This window comes from Palaemon carinicauda, chromosome 4 (genome assembly GCF_036898095.1).
Source record: "Palaemon carinicauda isolate YSFRI2023 chromosome 4, ASM3689809v2, whole genome shotgun sequence".
Lineage (NCBI taxonomy): Eukaryota > Metazoa > Arthropoda > Malacostraca > Decapoda > Palaemonidae > Palaemon > Palaemon carinicauda.
Window position 1 is genome coordinate 109,500,088 of NC_090728.1, and position 22,324 is coordinate 109,522,411.

At 40.5% G+C, this 22,324-nt stretch overlaps 1 protein-coding gene across 1 annotated transcript in view; it reads left to right on the top strand.

Moving 5' to 3' along the window:
• Window positions 1–12,659, top strand: part of LOC137639608 (BTB/POZ domain-containing adapter for CUL3-mediated RhoA degradation protein 3) — a 119,152-nt gene extending 106,493 nt beyond the window's left edge. The window contains exon 7 of the mRNA XM_068371867.1: window positions 1,771–12,659. Within this exon, the coding sequence (XP_068227968.1) occupies window positions 1,771–1,983 (213 nt within the window). The 3' untranslated portion in view covers window positions 1,984–12,659. The remainder of the gene's footprint in view (window positions 1–1,770) is intronic.
• Window positions 12,660–22,324: the final 9,665 nt, after the last annotated feature.

Here is a 22,324-nt window from a genome sequence, read left to right on the forward strand (position 1 = left end):
GTTTTATTACAAGGAGTCCCAACGCGCTTAGTGTCCTTGGAAACGTTATTGAGGCAGTTTTACGTATTTTAATTTCATCTTTATTATGTAGCGAACCGTCGATTCATTCACTCCGTAAATGCGGGCAACAGACGCATAGCTACTGCCTGCCTTAAGCATGTCCAATAATTTTACTTTCTCATTCACTGTCATCATTTTTCTCATCTTCTTGGGTTCACTAGAGGATGTAGAGGGTAGAAGACGTTTAGGAGCCATTTTCAAGGGCGTCACACGCACTATTTTACACTGAAAAGTATGAGAAAACGGCTAAAAGTTCCATGCGGCAAGACTAAGCAACACGAGCAAAGCGAGAGAGAACAATGAATGCGGTCTCCCTTTGCGGGGCGCACGGCAGGGAGAGATGCTGGGTAACGCCTCTCGGCCAATCAGCTTGCAAGATTCTGGAGCCGAGATGGCCAGCGAATCAGAGAGGTGGATTTTGAGTTGCGCGCCATCTCCTTGTTGATACCTGATGTTCTACTGAACTCTGCCTTCTGCTAGCGCCCGCGTAACTCTCGCACCACTTTTTCTAATTTTTTATGAATATTTTTGAAAATCCGCGATGCACTGAGACCGCGAAATGGAGAGGGATTACTGTATAATTTTTAATACTAAGGGGCAACTTAAGAACAATGCTTGTCCCGAAGCAAAAATACAAAAGTATCACCAGTTTTGCTGCATACTGTACATTGCTTCCACCACTCCATTTGCAGCAACCACAGACCCCAAGTACTTAAACTGCTATATTTCCTCAAGTAACTCCATTCGACATGACATCCAGTCCAGCACCACCCTCCTTTCTCGTGCATCTCGTAACCTTATTCTTACCCATATTAACTCTCAACTTCATTCTCTCTCACACCCTCCTAAACTCACTAATCGACCCAGCTTCTCTGAGTCTACAATCAACACCATATCATCTGCAAACAACAACAGATTCACCTCCCCCTCATGATCACTTGCATATATTAGTTTCAGTCCTTGACCAAGCATTCACTTTTCTCACAACTCCTCCAACAAACAAATTGGCCAACCATGGTGACGTCACACATCTCTGTCTCAGTCCCGCTAGCATTGGAAACCACTTGCTCACTTTTTTCCTATCCTGACACATGCTTTACAACATTTTAACTGAATGGTTCTTTCAAACTGTATGAATGTGACATGCTTGCATAAAGAATTTTGGTCTTAAGTAGAGGTAAAATTTGTGAAAAAATAAACTGGGGTATAGCTAAGTGCAAAGACAATGAATAGTGGGAAAAATTGAAGGCCTGATAGTAATGTATTAAAATTGGTGAAATAATTCTGTAAGGCTTCTTTGTTTAGTAGTGTTTTTTTTTTTTTTGATAATCCATAAAAATATATTGTGCAATCACTATTGGGCAAATGGCAACTAAATGTAGCATCAATTGGGAATTTAATCCAGTAGCCACAAACAGTAATTCTAGATATTCAAATCAAGAGGGTGGGCTGTTGAATGCTCAGTACTGTACCCATATAAGTATTATTTAGTAAATGACGTCCAGCAATCAGCCTAATACGAAGATTGTACTGTCACTTTGAAATATTACTGGGTGCACATATATGATAAATGTTTACTATTGTTTTTTTCAAGAGGGTGATAGGGTACTATAATAATCGGTGGACATTTATTCTTTGCACTGATTATTTTTTTTGTAATATTATGGCACCATTTATCTATAACTTTCTGATCTGTTGTCCTTGTTTTAGGTTGAATTTCCTGAAGCGAGAATTTATGAAGAAACCTTAAACGTTATGTTATATGAAAATCGCACTGGACCAGATGCAGAGCTGATGCAGGCGACATCCACTAGGGGAGCTGTGGCTCCTGTTGTTTGTACGTCAGATGACGAGGAAGATAGGAGAGGTGGCGTTTGTTCTCAGTCAGGTTTGGGAAGATTACGCTCTAACAAAAATAATTAATTACAGTATATCCATAATATGTCAATGAAAAATTGTTAGATGATGATGACAGGAAACCAGTAAATAGCATTTGTTCCATCACGAATACTTTCCACATCCCAATAAATAGGAGATTACTCTATCATGCCAGCTACCGACCAGAGATTTTCCCTCCCTACAGGCCACCGCCCCCCTTCTCACCTGCGCGACCCTGACTTCTCTTGTTTCTCAGCATGCCCTAGAGGGATGGTACAGTCGACTCACATGCGTTCTTCTGAGTTTTCCAGTACCTGAGTGTGTGTGTGCTCGTGTGTATCTCGTGGTCCTCAATCTTCATTATGGAATCTGTATGTGTGCAACGTCATTGCCAAGGTGTCATTGGGAAGCTGTGTGCAGCTTTTTTGTCCCACGTGGAGGTCTATCCCCACGTGTTGTGTACCTTGTGTTAGGGCCGTCTGTGCTCTCGGAATGACAAGTGTGATGGTGTGTGCTGGAGCGATGGCCTGTGAGCCAAAAAGCCATGAAAAGAAATATTCCTGCCAGGTCAGAGAGAGGTTTTTGCATTTGGCTACCCAGGGCCAGGAGTCGCTCTTTTTCCCGGACAGACAGCGGAACCATCTTGACCTTCCCGTCACCGGGACGTCTACAGAGAAGGTTGTTGGAACATTACAGGGAGTAATGTCTAACTGCGAGCGCTTGCTCCAGAGTTGTGCGGCTCGGCCAGCGAATGACCCTTATCCCCGTTCAGAGGCTCCTCGTGGTAGCCACGTGGCCCGATTTGCCATTCCGCCAATGGCATGGCTAGGACCGTCAGATCTGATAGGTCTTCAGAGACGCCAACCCTCTTCATGGTGCAGTCTTACAGCCTGTTATCTGCCACCAGTGACCGGCACCTTGGCCCCTCTCGGGACAGCCGCATCAACCTCCGCTCAGCAACTCTCAGCAGCTGATCTGACCTCGTGGGAGCCAGAGGCCTTTTCAGGCACCCCCAGGACACCATTCAGGTCCTCACTAAGCACCCGGTTCTCTAGACCCCTTGGGATGACCTTTACCTGTTGGATGGTGCCGTTTTCCCTCCCCCGGGTGTTGAGTGCCAGGGAAGAGCAGAGGACCGCATGAAGGGCCGTCACCCGTCTAGGACCCGCTTCTACGACTCCGGATCTCCAGACCCTGCTCCAGTGCCGAAAAGGAGCCGAAGAGAAGGGGAGCGGCACAGAACTCCCTCAGAAGGGAGATCGTATCTCAGGGATGCACGATCCCCGAACCCATGGCATGGTGCCTCGAGTGGGACTCATGTGGCTAGTGAGGGATCTCGAGACCACCAGGTGGACGAGGTGGTAGAGGAAGTGCCATCCTTGGTCTGATTGGAAGACTCAACGACCTGCCCGAACCACCTCTGATGCAGGTTCGACCCCACGACACTGACCTGGAACGCCAGTTTGGAGCCCCGAGGGAGGCACGGTCCTCCCTGGTCCTCCCTCTCTTGCCGGACATTAGACTGTGGCTCAGGAGAATTACCGCCGCCACAGCGGAGCCGAAAGAGCCAAACAGGTCCCACGGCGCACCGAAGCTTTTACCATTTCCGGAGGTGAAGCACAGGTGCTTCTACACACGAAGTGACCTCCCAGAGGCAGGGCCTGGGTTTCCCAGTTCAGGAGGTGACAGCCATGGAAGCGGCCACTGGTGACGCGGTTTCATGGCTGGACCTCTAGCCCCTGGCACTAGTTTTCCTTCGCCTTGGAAAATGACGTGAGGAGCAGCCAAGCAAGAGAACAGTCCCTGGAGTTGGCGGTCTCGGGGTCGAGGGCCGTAGCCTTCTTGGTGGGGCAATGTTACACCACGGCATCGAACTGGGTCCTGCGGAGGAGGGACGTCATCCTCTAAAGCAATTCCCGGACAGGGAACCAAGGGATCTGAGGGATGGCCCTATTGTAAGGGAGGCTCTCTTCCCGGAGGACATGGTGGAAGAGGCACTGGACAAGTGGAGGAAAAAGAGGCACGACGTGATGCTCCACAGGGCTTCCGCATCTTTATCGGCTTCGTCGTCACACCACTTATACTGCCCCCGTGAGCACAGCAGGGCCAGGGCCCAGTCGGGTGGGCAACCCCCTATGCCTCCATTCCAAGATTCGTCCTTGTCCCGATGGGCCCCTCCGATGCAACCTCCCTCAGGAGGACAGGGGCAGCCTCAGGAGGCAGTGAGCTTAGAGCCCCATCCAACCAAGGGGCACGTAGCAGCCGCTTCAAGCATAAGTAAAGGACGAGGCCCCTCTCCCCGGCACCCTCTGAGGGTAGGGGATGCCTCAACTCAAGGTTGAGAAATTGGGCAAAGGAAAGGGGCAGACCAGTGGAAGATTCAAGTGCTGAGGGACGGTTACTGTATCGCCTTCAAGGGCCCCTGACCTCCCTTGATTTTGGGACTTGAGGTCTTTCCCCTACACCCCAAAGTAGAAGCACATAAGAGAGCCTTAGAGGGGGAGGTTCAGGACCTGTTCATCAAAAGGGCCATCCACATGGCACCCCAACCAGCTGGGCTTCTTTGGCCGCCTGTTCTTGGTGAAGGAGGCCTCTGGTGGATGGCGTCCAGTCATAGATCTTTCAGTCCTCAACCGTTTCATCGCCAAGACTAGGTTCAAGATAGAAATGGCCATGACAGTCCTGGCAGCTATCAGGGAAGGGGACTTCATGCTATCCCAAGACTTCATTGACGCATATTTCCAGATTCCAGTACACCCATCCAGCTGCAAGTTCCTTAGGCTCAATTGAGGAGAAGAAGTCTTCAAGTTCCGCACCCTCTGCTTTGGCCTGTCGACCGCGCCTCGGGTCTTCACGAGAATCTTTTTCCTGGTCTCCCAGTGGGCCCACAAGAGATGGATAAGACTGTTGAGGTATCTCGATGGCTGGTTGCTCCTCTCAGAGTCCAGGGAGCAGTTGTCGGAGCAAAGGGTCAAGTTGGTGGCCTTCTCCACGGAAATGGGGGTGGTGTTCAACAGGGAGAAATCGAAGCCCTCCCAAACCACGAGGACAGCGTACCTGGGCATGGAAATTTGCTCTGTGCAAGCCAATGCTTTCCTGACGAAGGAGAGGATCGGGAATCTGGAAAACATGGCGAAGCTTTTCATCAGGGGGATACCAGCATCGTTAAAGGAGTGGCAGAGATTGGTAGGCTAAGACAGCCTCACTTCCAGAAGTTCCACGAAAGCCTCCTCAACCTCTCCCTTCACACATGGAGACTATCCACGGGTACTCCAAGAGGGTAGCTGGCCAGATGACCTCAAATCTAAGGGAATCCTAGAGGTCCATATACCAGACGAGATGGGCAACCTTTGGCAAGTGGTGCAACAAAGAGGGCATCCAGCCCCTCAAAGCTTCAATCCCGGCCATCGTGGAATTCATAGTACACCTCCGACTTGACCAGGCCATGTCAGTATCAGCAGTAAAGGGATCCTGAACAGCCATGGGCCAGGTACAGTATTCCTTCTCAAGGGCTTGAACCCAAGCTCCTCTAAGCGCCTCGACTCCCTGAAGAAGTTGCCATTCGATACTCTAAAGACGGTGTTCCTCCTTGCCCTGGCCTCGGTCAAAAGTGTTAGTGAACTCCGCGGCCTCTCACCGCACGTCTCTCATTCTCACGGATGGAAGTTGTTATTCTTCAAGTTCGTTCCCTCCTTTGTGGCGAAAACGCCGAACTTTGCGGTAGACGACCCCAGCTTCAACGAGTTCTCCATCCCCGCTATTCTCAGGACAGATGACCCAGAGGACTGTCTATTGTGCCTGGTGAGGGCAGTGTGGAAATATCTCACGAGGACTCTACCTGACAACAGGTAGAGTAAAGAACGCGGTCTCCAAGAATATTACCTCCTGGCTCTAGGAGATAATCCGAAGGGTGAAGCCTCCCCCCGGTCCGTCAAGCCTCACGACATCCGGGGCATCGGCACCTCACTGGCCTTTGAGAAAAACATGGCGGTCGGCCAGGTGCTGAGGGCGGGTATATGGTCAAGACAGTCAACTTTCATGGCTCACTACCTTATGGACTGCTCCCTCAAATCCCGGGAGGAGTTCAAGCTCGGTCCTGTTGTGGTCGCCCAGCAGAGGATCTACGGGCGGCTACATGCGGCACAGTCCTGATGGGATGGTGAGGGGTAGAGCGTCTCAAACCCTATCTCTTTGGCCCTCCATGGAATGACCCGACAAAGAAGTTCCTTGGGTGAATGTTGCCTAGGTAACGTACGTTCCTTATCCCCCTTTTGTTTTTACCTGACAGGACATAACCCCCCCCCCCCTGCAGCTCTCTCACCTCTCTTTCAGGGTTTATTTCCCCGCCTCCTAATTCTTAGGCCCCTATTTATTGGGACGTGGGAAGTATTCGTGCCGGAACAAATGACAATTTCTAAGTAAATTGTATTTTTCCTAACATATTTCCCACATTCCAATAGTGTAATCCCCCCCCCCCATCCGTCCTCGCTATAGACCCAGCTATCATACGCTACTTTTCCTGAAACCAGATTAGAATGGTTAATGGCAACCTGGAAGGTCGACTGTAGCATTCCTCTAGGGCATGCTGGGAAACAAGAGAGGTCAGGGTTGCACAGGTGAGAAGGGGGATTGGGGGAGTGGCCTGTGTGGAGGGAATATCTCTGGTCTGCAGCTGACCCAATAGAGTGATCTGCTATTTTTTTGGGATGTGGTAAGTACAGTATGTTAGGAAAAATAAAATTTAGTCAGACATTGTCATTTAGAGGAATTTTTCCTTCATGAAGTACTGCCAAAATTGGCTTTGCTCAAAAGTTGTTGTTTAGGTGTGATCCAATATTTTTCTGATGCTGGGATGCATATAGTGGTTCTACTTGCTTTCCGGCTATAGAGACCAGATGACAATAATCACTTGAATAACTAAAAAATGTGCTCAGAAGATTGGTTAGGAGGTTATATTATATGTTGTCTTGACCACTTTTGAGAGTACTGTATATGCTGTGCATTATCCATGATTGTTGGATTAAATCTAAATGTAATGTTCACCGATTTTCTCATAATTTTTTATCTGCGATATTGTGGTGCATTGAAAACCTAAGGAATAGGTTTTTATCATCTACAACTACAAATGAATATTTGAGTAAGAAATGGTATCTGTAACATTTCTCCGTCCAACTGGTTTTGACTGGTTGTTAGTATATTCTTTATCATTGCCATTTATATAATTTTCTAGATTTACATTAATTATTACACCTCTAAATGGTTGAAACATAAATATTTAATTAAATAATTTGGTTTTAGAACTATCCGGGGTTCTTGGGCCATAATCCGTAATTGTCAAATGCTAAAGTTTTAATATTTATGAATCTCATTGGAGTGTCTTTAGGTTACCCTTTTCCCCCAGCAGTTTCCCTTAGAGATGAAAATGTCCCCAATATTATAAAATTGCTAATTGTAGACTGCTTCTAAAATTGAGATATGATTCAGGTTTTGAAAAGGTAAAATGCTTAATGGGACATGATTTTAAAGGGCAGTTTAGCAATTTTAAATTTATATGAATTCTCTTAAATCCTATTAGGTCATAGGATAGGATTAATTCATTGTACAAACCTCTTTATTTTGGTTTTGCCATAGAGTCGTGTGTGGATTGTTAGACAAGAATAGTCGGTTATCAGTAGTAGCAGCCTTGAATCTTCCTCTGGTAGGTATCCATCATCAGGCTATAGGGCATGTTCACACATAACAGGAAAAAGCATGTGTTCACCAACTACAGAGAATTAACTGGTTATATGCAGGAAATTATCACTTTTTCAACCTTAACTCTTTTCTTTGGGGAGAACAACACAGCCAGTGTCTCTGCTTTGAAAGATTCTTTAAGAATAAAACCCTATCGACCAGATAGTTATTAACTTATTTGTAAGTAAATTATATTGACACTTCGACAGTTTCTTCCATAGACACTCAGTCAAAATCATAAATGCTATTACCATGTATATGTTACAAAGGTCTGTGTAGTAACCCACTATTATACGAACCAAATGTGTTCCATGTGTATGTCGTGAAGTTGGAAAGTTAGCCAGTTTAACATCCTTATGATTAGACAACTCTCAACCCTCTGCTGATTTCCATTAGATGGTCATGTTTTTGCTATGTAACCAGGCTATGAGTGTAATGAGAATTCTTGCAGTTAGATATACTGTATAAGAATTGGTATTCTGTAATCTATTTATTGATTTTTTTTTTTTTCACATTTTACTGACCAACCAACAATTTCAAATTTTTTTTTTCCAAGTTTTCAGTCCGCTAACTGCCCTGACTGTAGCGTGTGTCTTCACATACTTGTACTAATAGATGCACATTCGCCCTCCACTTCACAAATTCTTTTTGTGTGAGCGATGGTTCCCAAATTTCATGCTATGGTTTTAACAAAATAATTTTCTACCTTAAAAAATTAGAAAACCAAGAAAATATGGTAAGTAGATAAAATACTTTGTTAGAAAATAACTCAAAGAAAGTATGGTTGAACAAGAGCTTCTGCTGACGTAGCACTGAGACTATATTGTCTGTGTTACTTAAGCAAGAATGTACACCACACGCTATTGGCTGCCAGATGAGACCCAAAGGCATGGTAATCTGTGTCCTGGATGCTGATTATCCCACTGAGCATAGCATGACCCAAGAGAATGATGCCAGGTCAGCAGCATCTCTACTTGTCGCATTACACTTTTAGTTTTGACAGCCAAACGTCTACAAGTGTTACTTTGTACTAGTGTGTTTTTTATGTTTACGTTCAAAGTTATTACTTATTACATTCAATCAAACCCTACAGTGGCACATACAGTTGGAGGTGCAGTAAATATCATTATCGTCTTTATCTACTGCACAGCTAATTTATTGTCATCATTCAAGTTTCATTGGAGTATATATCTTAGCCAAGTATTCCAAATGGAATTAGTTAGGATTGTAATGGAATAAGGTTACTTGTGTATGTAGCAATTTTTTTTTTTTTTTTTTTTTTTTTAGATAAAATAGTTCCACAGAAATGTTCCATTTCCCACAGCCTTAAATTTCATAGTTTGTTTTAGAGGAATTCTCCATTTCCTGTAGCCTTAGAGTATTCTACGTAGTGCCGTACGTACATGGTTGTAAACATCCATACTACAATGGACTAAAATCCTGTACCCGTGAGCTAGGCTAGCCCAACCTCATGTATACCGTATTCAGCAGTGTAGTTATATATATAGCATGAATTGTGTATTGAGTGTGTGGCGGTTTTATAAAGAATTGAATATCTGTAATTGGCAAAATAACTGTTCCTCTGCTTTTCGCGAAATTTTGCTATAAGGGAGGGAGGGGTCGTGGAACATAACCCTCACGAAATAAGGGGGTGACTGCAAACAGTAGCCATATCAAGAATTCCTATAGCTATTTGATCTTAATTTGTAGAATGTACTTTGTTTCTATTACTTATTATTATTATTACTAGCCAAGCTACAACCCTAGTTGGAAAAGCAAGATGCTATAAGACCAAGGGCTCCAATAGGGAAAAATAGCCCAGTGAGGAAAGGAAATAAGGAAATAAATAAATGATGAGAACAAATTAACAATAAATCATTCTAAAAACAGTAACAACGTCAAAACAGATATGTCATATATAAATTATAAAAAGACTCATGTGAGCCTGGTCAACATGAAAACATTTGCTGCAACTTTGAACTTATGAAGTTTTACTAATTCAACTACTCGATTAGGAAGATCATTCCATAACTTGGTCACATCTGGAATAAAACTTCTAGAATACTGTATAGTATTGAGCCTCATGATGGAGAAGGCCTGGCTATTAGAATTAACTGCCTGCCTAGTATTACGAACAGGATAGAATTGTCCAGGGAGATCTAAATGTAAAGGATGATCAGACTTATGAAAAATCTTGTTCAACATGCATAATGAACTAATTGAACGACGGTGCCAAAGATTAATATCTAGATCAGGAATAAGAAATTTAATAGACCGTAAGTTTCTGTCCAACAAATTAAGATGAGAATCAGCAGCTGAAGACCAGACAGGAGAACAATACTCAAAACAAGGTAGAATGAAAGAATTAAAACACTTCTTCTGAATAGATTGATCACCGAAAATCTTGTAAGACTCTCTCAATAAGCCAATTTTTTGTGCAATTGAAGAAGACACCGACCTAATGTGTTTCTCAAAAGAAAATTTTCTTTCAAGAATCACGCCTAAAATTTTGAGTCATACATATTTAAAGAAACATTATCAATACTGAGATCTGGATGTTGAGGAGCCACCGTCCTTGACCTACTTACAATCATACTTTGAGTTTTTTTAGGATTCAACTTCATACCCCATAATTTGCACCATGCACTAATTTTAGCTATATCTCTATTAAGGGATTCACCAACCCCAGATCTACATTCAGGGGATGGATTTGATACAAAGAGAGTAGCATCATCTGCATATGCAACAAGCTTGTCTTCTATGCCAAACCACATGTCATGTGTATTTAGTATGAAAAGTAATGAGCCAAGAACACTACCCTGTGGAACGATTCCTATACTCACTATGGTGCCCATCAACAACAAAGCTGAGATCTGTTACTTAAAAAATCAATAATAATGCTAAGAAACGACCCACCCACTCCCAACTGTTTGAGTTTGAAAACAAGGGCCTCATGATTAACACGGTCAAAGGCAACACTAAAATCAAGGCCAATCATACGAACTTCCTGACTACAATAAAGGGATTTCTGTACAGCATTTAAAGTATATTCTCACATTAATTTGTATTTTTGTTGTGTACGTACATATATTTATGCATATGCCGCCAAGTGAAACTATTGTTTTCTTGATATTCATGTTATTGAACTAACATGTCAATAAACAAAATGATGCATGATTTTTTGAAAATTAGTTAGAAGTCAGATCAAAGGAAATTGTTATTCCTGATTAAAGAAGAAAGGTTTATTGAGTAATCTTAGCTTATTTGCTAGAACAACTGGCTCATATGACTCGACTTGGGGTCGTCAGAAAAGATGGGGTATTGGGTCTTATTATCTTTCCACTATTTTCATTTCCATTGTGCTCATACTGTACTTTCAGCACCTTGATTGATAATAGTTAGGACTTATACATAAAACAAAGGCTGTTTAGTGTCAGTTTTAGAGACAAGACACATGACCGAGGCAGATATCAAGAAACGTGGGATAGTGTTCAGCTTGCCGTTAAGTGCCAGAGCACAAAGTAACCGAGTGGTTTAGCCGTGTAATTTAAAATTAATGATAGCTGTTTTTTTTTTTTTTTTCCCATGTATTTTTACACACGTTGCAGTAGCTGAAGTTTGATGTTCGTATGGTAGAGGGTTACTTTATAGGGCTACAGTATACACTGTGCTTTTTGTGGCTTGTCCCTTTTTAGGCAGTATTCAAGGTTCTGTACTTCATGTAACCAGGTTTTGAAGACTATCTCTGTAAGTTAAACATAATGAAAGTGATTTAGTTAAACCATATTTTAGGCATGAGGTTGATGCATAAAACAATTTGATCTCATGTAATTCATGGCCAGATCGTTGTTTTCTTTACTTCTCAGAGAGAGAGTGAGTGAGTGAGTGATTGAGTGTCTGTCTGTCTGTCACATTCATCGCACCTCATTTCTAAGTAAATCAATATGACTGGAGTTTCTATTTTCTTCCTTTTTTTTTTTTTTTTTTTTTTTTTTTTTTTACTGCACGATACTAAGGAAGTACATGACTGTTTATCATTTGTAAAGTAAGGGGGTTGTAATTTTCAAAAATTGAATATTCTGAATTTTAGTAAAAAGAGAATTTTATGAAGTCAATCAAATATTAAATTTAAAAGTTGTGCATTATTTAGAAAATATGCTTTGTTGTTAAAATTGAATTTAGATTGTTGCTCTTGGTTCATTTTAAAAGGTAATAAAAATGGGACAATGTTCAGTTGTAAAAAAAAACTTGGTTTTGGAGTAATTTGAATGTTTTATAAAGGCAATGAAGTATTTTTTATTTTACTTTTTATATAGAAATTTTAACATCCTAAGGAATGGAAGTACGATGGTAGTACAGTATCATGGGTGTTGAAAAAAAAGAAACAAGTTGTGTAGTCAGTTATGTGAAAACTTGAATTATGGATTTTTTGTTGTTGGAATAGTATAAATTGACCCATGAATTAAGTTGTGCTCTTGCTGACAATTGTTATATATCTCCTTATAAGCAATTTGCAATGCCATATTTCTTTTAACGTGGGTATTAATTAATACCAAATTTTGTTTATCTAGATCAAATTTTGCAATCTATTGAAACATGGTGTTACTTACAGACTGCTAATGCTAATTACCTTCTGATTGCATGCAATATCACATGCTTTTCAGTAGGAAAATTTGATGCTTTTAAGGGTCATAGAAATGAGTAGCAGCATCACAGGAAATTGTGAAGTAAACGGTAATATATTGGCAATACTGTAAAGTGCACGTGTATACTGTATACATACCAGGTTGTAAATTTCATCCCCAAATATTCAAAATTGTAATCCAGTATACGGCCTATATTTACTAGACCAAGTTAATACCCAATACCATATAGGGCAGCATTATAATCTATTGCTCAAGTGTTATTTTGTTTTGTATTGCAACAAAGTAATGCTCCTTATATGTAAGTTTCATGTTCCTTTCAAACAATAAACCTCAGTGTATGTACTCTTGTTTTACAAGCTTAATACTGAAATATTCTTAATGTAATGTGGTAATATCAAGTTAATAACAAAACTGCCTTCAAGAAAGTCATAAACCCTTAGGCTGTACTCTTGGTAAACAGTTGCCATAGCTTAATGATGTCTTTGCTTTTGTTGTATGCACAGATAGCTTGATAGTAACTATTAGTCATGTCTACTCTTTCCCAAAGGATTTGCTCAGCATGAAAAAATAATAACAAAACAGCCCTGAAGAAACCATTAATCCATATTCTGTACAGTAAACCAATAAATTATTGATGGGTTTGCCACTCATAATTTGCACAGATGGCTCAATAAAAGAAATATTAATGATGTTTTTGATTAGAGCAATAAGCTACAAACTCTCCCACAGAACTTAACTATTATTTTAAAACCACTTTGTTATTTATATGCACTCTCAAAAGATTTGTTCCTAAACTAGGTAAAATTAGAGAAAGGGGAATAAAAAGTTTGAAAGCCAAATAGTAAGTGATTGAAAGGCATGGATTAAATGTACAAGTTGGAAAACTATGCATTTGAGCTGGTGGGATGCTTTAAAAAATCGATAGTACTGTCTACAATACATCATGGTGTGAAGTTTTCTGTGCAAGGCACCCTGTAAGCAGTATTCCTCTATTAAAAAAAAAAATTTAAAAAACTTGGGCGGGGTAAAAAGATTTTGCAAATTAAGACCCTGCATTAATGTCAATATTGGTAGCAAATTAATCTGCATGAGAGTTCTCAAGTTTGTGTTAATATTCGCTATATACGATTAAAAATTATTTTATACGAAAAAAAAACTTCAATACTATATATAAAACTTCATTCTATTGTTGCTCTACTGTATTTATATGCTAGAATTACTAAGCTGCTATAGTTTATTTCTTCTCCGCTGAGGAATTAACAGTATTTTTTTAACCTCTAGATTTTGTTTTAATTATTTTCTTTTGATTAAAATAACTGCAGTTATGAATATAACAATAATAGTTATATAAGTAAAAAATAATACAGTAGTGATATGGAATTGGGTCAGGCTTAAGCACCATTAACCAACTGGAACTATAACTTGAATAAAGGCTCAAGCACCATTAACCCACTGGAACTATAACTTGAATAAAGGCTTAGGCACCATTAACCAACTGGAACTATAACTTGAATAAAGGCTCAAGCACCATTAGCCAACTGGAACTATAACTTGAATAAAGGCTTAAGCACCATTAGCCAACAAACTATAACTTAAAAAAGTGGACCAGTATTGTATGCTAATGTTAGGAAAAACATGTATTATATATATGGCAAGGTTTTTGGTCTAATTAATAGTAGATTGGATGAATAGGTCTTTTTCACTTTCTTTCAGCATTTATTGGTTGAGGCAGAGGTTGGTGGTTTGTAAATTCTTAGGGATTATTCAATGCTCGTCATATATTGGGATGTCAGATAAAGAGTAACTACCGTTTGCCTTTGGTAAGGTTTTGATGAAATTATTGTAAAGTACAATTGTATGCGGTATCCTTTACTTTCTTGTTTTTTATTTATAGCAGTACTTACTAGTACAGTATATTGTGCATACTGTATCTTGTAAAAAAAAAAAAAGAAAAAAAGTACTGTATAGATATAAAAATTAAGAATCTGTAAAGTACTGTATAGAGTAAATAGATATTGAAGGGTCTTGCTCTAATTTAGCAGCCCAGACTTTATCCTCTGCTATACCTCCATTCTTCTTTCTTCCATTTTGATGTACAATTTCTCTTAACTTAAAATTTTTTAAGAGAATAAAAATTATTTAAGAGGGTAATAGCACGGTCTCCAACCCCCCCCCACCACCCCCATTTCACCATGGGGTGGAATAGGCAATTGAGCTCCAGGGTCAGACCTTGGCCCAAATTTCTTTACTCAAAATTATCAAAGTATGATGTAGTCATGTGATACTGGTTAAGGATTTTTTTTAGGATGACCTAATGGTAATAGGAGTACAGTACTAAATAGGGTGAAAGCCAAGGAAAAAACTATGGTGAGTGTACTGCAGATTCTCATTTTCATAACGTCTAGATAGAGACTGAAAATATGACAAGGGTGGTATTCAAAAACAATGTTGAGGTGAACATATAATTTGTTTGGGTTTATAATTATTGAATATACTGCATAATAGAAGATTAAGAGCACTGTAGAGAAAATTCTTGGAGAAAATTTTGATATTGCATAATGACCTTTCGGGTTGTTAGTGTTGTTATATTACACTAAAGTAGATGTAAAAGTGTTCAGCATTATTTTATGTACATTTATCATGTTTAGGTAAATTGGCCTTATCCTAATTTGATTATGATAAAAATTAATCTACAAAAATTGCAATTTTTTTTTCTGTCAATTATTTCTCGTAATATCATTACATAATTTGAATGGAAGCTTTATTATCATTTCAGTAAATTGGATTTTTTTACTCTTATCGACACAATAAAGTATAAACAGTTTGTTCATATTTTTATTGATATATTTGAAAAAATTTACAGAATTTTAATTGGCATTAAACAAAGTGTTATCTCCTTTTTATCAACAAACCTGTTGGCTTTGAGAATGGAATTAGTTTTATAGTAGTTACAGGACATACTTAATGTTTTAAAGTTCTGAAGATAATGTATCTCTGGATAAAAGTTTAGTACATTAACTATATCTTCCCAACAAAATAGGTTTGTCTTGAGAATTTTTAGTTATAGTAAAGGTGACTCGTGAGAATGGCTGGATTGAGCATGAACTGATATTACCTTAAACATAGCAAAAAAACAATTGAGCTTGTGAAATCTGAGTAGTATTAGTGTGAATATAATTTGCTATCAATACCAATGTGATAATTATTTGTAGGTTGGCATATTTTGATGAATCATCGTTTTTCTGGACCATGATGCTTGGGAGGAACGTAGAGAGTAGAGGTCCCCTTTTTGTTTTTGTTTTTTTGTTTCATTTGTTGATGTCGGCTACCCCCCATAATTGGGGGAAGTGCCTTGGTATATGTATGTATGATGCTTGAAAGGTACCTAGTCTAGTGGAATATTTATTTTCTTGTGTATACAAAATCTATTCCAACACAATAATTAGTGGTAATGAAAAAAACCAGTGACTATATTAAAGTGAGCAGTTATTCATGTGAATATGTACTTTGAAACAACCTGTACATTGTTCATTTTGACGTACTGTACAGGACAGTACACTGTTCTGAACTGCAACACTACATTTTTATAGATTGAAATGTACAACTGTTTCAGCACTTTGGATCATTATTAGTGTTGAAATATGATTTGAGTTTATAAGTTGTTAATAATGCAAAGTATGTATTTCAGTCGTGCTACCAGAACTCCCCCCCCCCTTTTTTTTTTTTTTAATTGAACCTTGCTAGTTCTTGGTATCACAGCCAGTTTTTAATCCTATGAAGTGTCTTGGCTTATGTAACGACCCAAGAATTTTATAATAAAGCGCTTCTGTGATGATTGTAGTGTAGTTTATTATAAATGAATGTATTATATATCCAGAAAATATAATCTGAAATAATTGTTTTTTTTATTAGACTGTCCTAACTCCAAGGTTGAATTACCCCCAGACGAGTTGAATTGAATATAAAATTTAGGCCTGAAGCCAAGCACTGGGGCATTAAAGGTCATTCTGCACTGCATAATGAAAATTACCGGTAATCAATAATACCCGTACTCTCACAACATTTGGTATCATTTTGATTAATAAAACCAATCAACTTTCAGACAATAACATCTAAATGCAAAATAAGAAGGGATTAAAAGGATTGAAAAAAATAATAAAATTAAAGCTTGTGATATAAACCAATACTTTGTATGAATTTTTCAAGTTCAGGATCTTACAATTTTCCCCCAGTATATTATTATTACTTGCTAAGCTATAGCCCTAGTTGGAAATGGAGGATGCTATATAAGCCCAAGGGCTCCAACAGGAAAAAAAGCCCAGTGAGGAAAGGAAATAAGGAAACTACAAGAGAAGGAATTAACAATCAAAAGAACAGTAAGGGTCCGTCCACACGACCGAACATTGTTTGGCACCACACGACCGAACATTGTTTGGCGAAACAAACTTTGTTTCTTATCAAACGAAGTTCAGTAAACGTACTTTTGCTTATTTCCAAATTATGACAGTTGAGCAGCGAGGCCTTGGCGACAGCAGCAAGAGTGGCTGTTGTTGTATGAGTAATAAGAAAAAGAACATACGTACACGCAAAAAGAAAATTTATTGCCTGTAGTGTTTGTGAAGACGATAAAATTTGGGAAGTCATTATGTTATAATACTACCCGAGTTACAGTGAATCTGAACTAGATTTCATAAATTACATGAGAATCGATCCAGATAAGTTTTACAATTTTATCTCGAAACTCGCTCACCAAACAGCATACAATTATACAGAACTAAAATACATAATACACCAAGAATTTCCAAGCTGAGTTTGTGTAAAATTATATTTGAAACTTGCAGAGATCTATGAAGGCCTAAGAAGAGATTTCTTAAGGCTTGTTCACACTATCAGTCATGCCTGATGGGCAAACAGTGATACCAAATTCCAATGGGTAGCAAGCAGAAAGAGTGATGACGTCAGAAGCGGAAAACTACCAACGGGGATTTGGCAACAATTAGTGATACCAGATGGAGGGTAGCGCACAGTCTCTACTTGTTTACATGGCAAAGAGAACACAGCAGACATCAATAACGTGATAATTTCCCCAGGATATTAATCCTTAGGAGGTACTCAAATAAAAAAATGAAAATGCATTCAGGCCACGTGCCACCTTATAGATATGAAGCTATTATAATTAATAAAATATCCTTAACAGCAATTCATATTAGGTAATAATTTCAGCCAACCCTATTTCTAAAATCTTTTGTTTGTCATAAGAAGCCCCTTATGATACTTAGTTTTTCTAACTCATATCCTAACACAAGGGTACCTTCCCATATTTCATGTCCTGACACAAGGAAACCTTCCCATATATTTTAATATTAACTTACAAAAATCGATTAAACATAATTTGAGTAACACAATAAACCAATTGAAGTGAAGACACAAACAAATATCTAAAAAAAAAATGAAAAAACTAAAACTTGGCAACATGAGAAATTGCATTAGAATCCAGAATTAAAGGCATGTTTGAGGAACGAGAGAGAATTACTTTTGTTAATGAGAGAAAAAAAAAAAAGTTAAATCATGTGAACTTGTTTAAAATTAAATTACTTTTTTTATTAGTAGTAATCATGCTATTCTGAATAGTTTATACACTATTCCGAAACTTTCCTTTAACTATAGTCTCTCATTAATACAGTGTCACTATTGGTGCAGAAAAAAAAAAGGTCACAACGCACCATAATTTGTAATTTGGGGCTGCAAACTTTGTCCGTCCCAGCCCCTGACTTGCTTCAGTTTACTAGCCGAGACAGTTTCTGCCAATCTACCTGTTCATGTATGCCCGTCATTTCCTCGCTTCTGAAGTCACTTTCGTGCCTGCCACCATGACCGCTTCAACTTACCCTCCTAGTGTGCATGTTGGCGTTACCGGATCTGGTATCACTGTTTGCCTGTCGGACATGCCCGATTGTGTGGACAGCCCTATAGACTTAATTTGCCACATTTCTCGCCTATCACGTCTGTTATCTGCAGGAAAGAGCTAGTTTTCGCTTCATCTCGTACTCAATAACATTATCAATATTAGTGCCCGCCCAGGGTTGCTTTAGAAATTGCTGCAACTTGTCATTCATTGTAGAGTACGCTAACAAAAGTTTTTACACAGGCTCTTGCATTGGCAGCCCATATTAAAGTTTTATCACGATCTCGATAAGCATCGGTCTTCACATTCCAATGGTTGAAAGGGTGTAGTTTATACAACTATCAAGTTTAAAGTTGCCTCACCGCACCAATAAAACTGACATGATTAAACTTGAAAGTAGAATATAAAAAAAATAGTATATCATTGACATTGGTTAGAAACGTAACTTGTACTGTAGGAAATGACTTCTCCTTGTCTTTAACCACCAACGAGCACAGCTCTCATTACTTTGGTAATTATACGAAAAACCCTATATACAACTTCGCCCGCTGCTTCTACGCTTCTGACGTCTCTTGAAACAAAGTTCGCCGTGCAAAGCTTATCCATGTGAATGGAGCTTAACAGTTTTAAACTAAATCTTTCATATCTAAACGATAAAAAACAAGAGAGAGACATAGAATAGATTTGTCCAGGAGAAAATATTTCCCCTGAATATTAAAAATGGGACTCTGCTAAAATAGGTTTAATATCTATGGTCACTTGAGATATATTACAAAGAGGGGACTGTCTCCCTTCACCACTCATTAAATAATTGTTAGTTGCATGTGTATCACCAATACGCAATCTAGTTAAAATGAGATCATCCCTCCTACTTGTAGCATAACAAGATGACTATTTTTACACTGAAGGGTTGATTTGTTTCAATTTTGTATTGGTGGTCATTTCAGACCATCGAGCCTGCCCCTTATTCTTAGTGAAATGTATGTTACTTTTTTGGGCTCAAGCCATGTCATCCTGATGGAAGTTCCTATAGGGTAGCTTCCTAGGGTATATTACAATTACGGCGATATTCCCAGAGAATTTACTTTAAGGTACCCAGAATTCTAACTCCTGGAGCGAATATCCCTAATGAAAGAACCAGGGATATCGCAAAATATCAGAGGACGTATTCTTGACACGCCACATGGCAATCTGCACCCCGAACAGAGATAACACTTCGAAGGGGTCAATTGGCAAGAAAACGAAAACGAGAAAGAAAAAGGAGAGCCGCTCGCAAGGTTCTCTCTTCTCCCGTTTCGTAAGCGTGCATTGCGCCGATCCTGGCGCCATCTGCATTCCTTTTTGCGTAGCTTAACAACTCAGTGTTTTTTCCTGTATTTCTCGCAAAATCTTGGATTTAATCAAGTTATGCTTTCTCCAACTTCGTCTGCCTCTGATAAGTTGAGTATTATTTCTTTTATGTATAAATGTAGGCTCTTGGTAATTTTTAAAGTGATTAATAGTAATAATCTTTGTTACAAGAGCCGTTGCCTACCGGAGGCGTCCTGGACGCTGTCGCTCGCTAGGTATGAGTTTTAGTTAGCCAGAGCGACGTTCCCGGCTGTTTTGCTTTAATAATTTTAGCTGTTTAGCGTTACATAGGATTTCCTTATTCGGGCTTTTAGTATTTTTGTTTTGGCGAAGTATTCGCCAATTCTGGCCTACGCTAGACCGTGTAGCCTAGTCGTTTGGCCCTAGTACTATCCTGCATGATTTTTGGATTTCCGAGTGTTTTTAAAATTTTATTGAAGCTTTAGGCAGTTTTATACATTTAAGATTATATTGATTTTTCCAAGATAGTATACGAGTGAGTTTCGGTGATTTAGGTAATCGATTCTCTTGGCGCCTAGGCTAGTTGCCTATGGGGCCTTAGTATACTTTTTAGGCTCAAGCCATGGCGTCCTGATGGAAGGTTCCTTTTTGGTAGCTTCCTTGGGTATATAACTACTAAATATTCCCAGAGAATTTAACCACAGGTTATCACAGAATTCTAACTTCTGGAGCGAGTATCCTAAAGGTTTCCCTTTAAGACATCGTATATCGACAGGGGACGCATGTATTAACGCGCCACATAGCTATCTACACCCCACATAGAGTTAACACTTCGATGTGTAGGGGTGGAGAATAGCTGGGGAGCCGTTCCACAGCTAATCTCGTTCGTGGCTACTTTTGGTACTCGAGACGTAAACAAACAGGCGCCATTGCTAAATGACGTCACGTCCGTCCTCATCCTTCGCTTAGTAGCTTGCCTTACTAGTCGGATTTTTCCCTGTGCGTACTTTATAGACTTGCATCTTAGCCATGTCTCTACCCTCGGCCTCGCCTTCTTCTGGAAAGTTGAGTACAAGGTTCCAGTATTGTTTAAATAAGCTCTGACCGTAAAGTAACTTATACTTTTCGAGATATTTGATGTTTTGTGGCAGAGCTGTGCCTCGACCGGACCCGCCATTTCATGGCGTCGCTGTTGTTTTGCATGCCTTATTTAGCTAGCCTCAACAGCGTTTTCCGGCCTCATTAACTAATCGATACTATTAGTTATTTAGTCTTCATAGCTAGGAACTTTATATATCGTGTTTTGACGCCTTGTTATCGGTCATCATCTGACCCCATACCAGTTCGCTAGTCTAGCCCCTAGGCCAGAGCGCCTAACAGTGTTCATGCATGATATATTTCAGTGATCCTAGGTTTAATTATGAAGATAGTGGCATTATTTTACAATACTATTGACTGTGATGCAAGTGTTTTCGCCTTCAGGGACCATATAGGGGATAGGTTAGATAGTGTGCCTTTCTAACCTAACCTACAAGTAGGACCCCTATATGCTTCCTTCATCCCCTGCCTTAGGGCATCCCCTCTGTGTAGTCTTGCTCCCCCTACCACGTAAGGGGATCAAGCTCATATCAGAGTATATATCGCTTCTCTGTCCTCCCTAAGGGAATGATCCCCCCTTAGGGTTGCGTCCGAGAATGAGGAACGACACGTCCTTCCTCTATTGCTGGGGCTAGGTCTCCGACCTTTCCTGCAATAGCGATACGTCTTCCATCCTTCCTAGTTCAGGGTGTAACATCCCTGCTCTAGGTTAGGCTTGGGGGGAGTTAGTTCTGTGACTTGCTGAAACGATACCCATGCACCGTTCTCAGACAGGCTGCCTTACCTTAGGCTAGGGAGCGTCCTCCCTTCCTTGGTGGCCGCTTTGGTACAGAGCCTCCTCCATAGAAGACCCTTCTTCTTCTCCCCTCCCCACCTATCTCTTGTATGGCCTAGCCTATACTTAGGTTAGTCTATACCCATCTGTCCCCTGTCCTACAACTCCTCCTTAGGGTGGAGTGATAGGGCTACCTTGAGCTCCTGTGTGCAGTCCGCTCTGGTACATATACCCTTCATAGTGTCCTATGGGGTTAGCCACTTGATGCGTTTTGTCCACAGGGGTTCTCCCCCCCTCTTGGGTGTTCCCTAGCCCTCCCTTGGGCTACCCTGGCTCCCGGTCCTCTGCAGCCCCTGCTTCTGGGTGATAGGGCTAGCCTCTATCATGGGTACACCCACTCAGGTGGGATGTCTTGGGGTCCGTGGCCGTACCCCTACATCCCTCCTTCTGTCTCTTTCACTATCCTGGTGCCGGTCCCTTGCCGCCTCCCCTGTCGGTGATACCCACCTCCCACCTTGGTGACATATCCCTTGCCCTCTGGGCCATCAGTCCTCCGTGTGCCGGGGGACTGCCGCCTCCCGTCGGCGTCCAGCCGATGGCCTTCCCTCTTACCTCATAGCTTCGGTCGTCCGTCCACCGGTCCGGCCCCCGGAGTGCCGGCATCCACTGCCGGCAGTCCGGTTCTGCTATAACCCATCCTTGTCCAGCGGCCGCCATCCTGGTATTACCCCTGACTTATATATTTGTCTTCCCTAATGCCAGAAACTGTGCTGGAGCGGCCTCCGGCGTGCCGTCGGTCTGCCGGAGCCTTCCGGAGGCGTCAAAGCGACTTGCACCCCTTCTACTAGCTATCATCTCATGCTGATAGCCCTACATCGCAACCAGATGGTTTGATTACATAAATAGATAGGTATTATC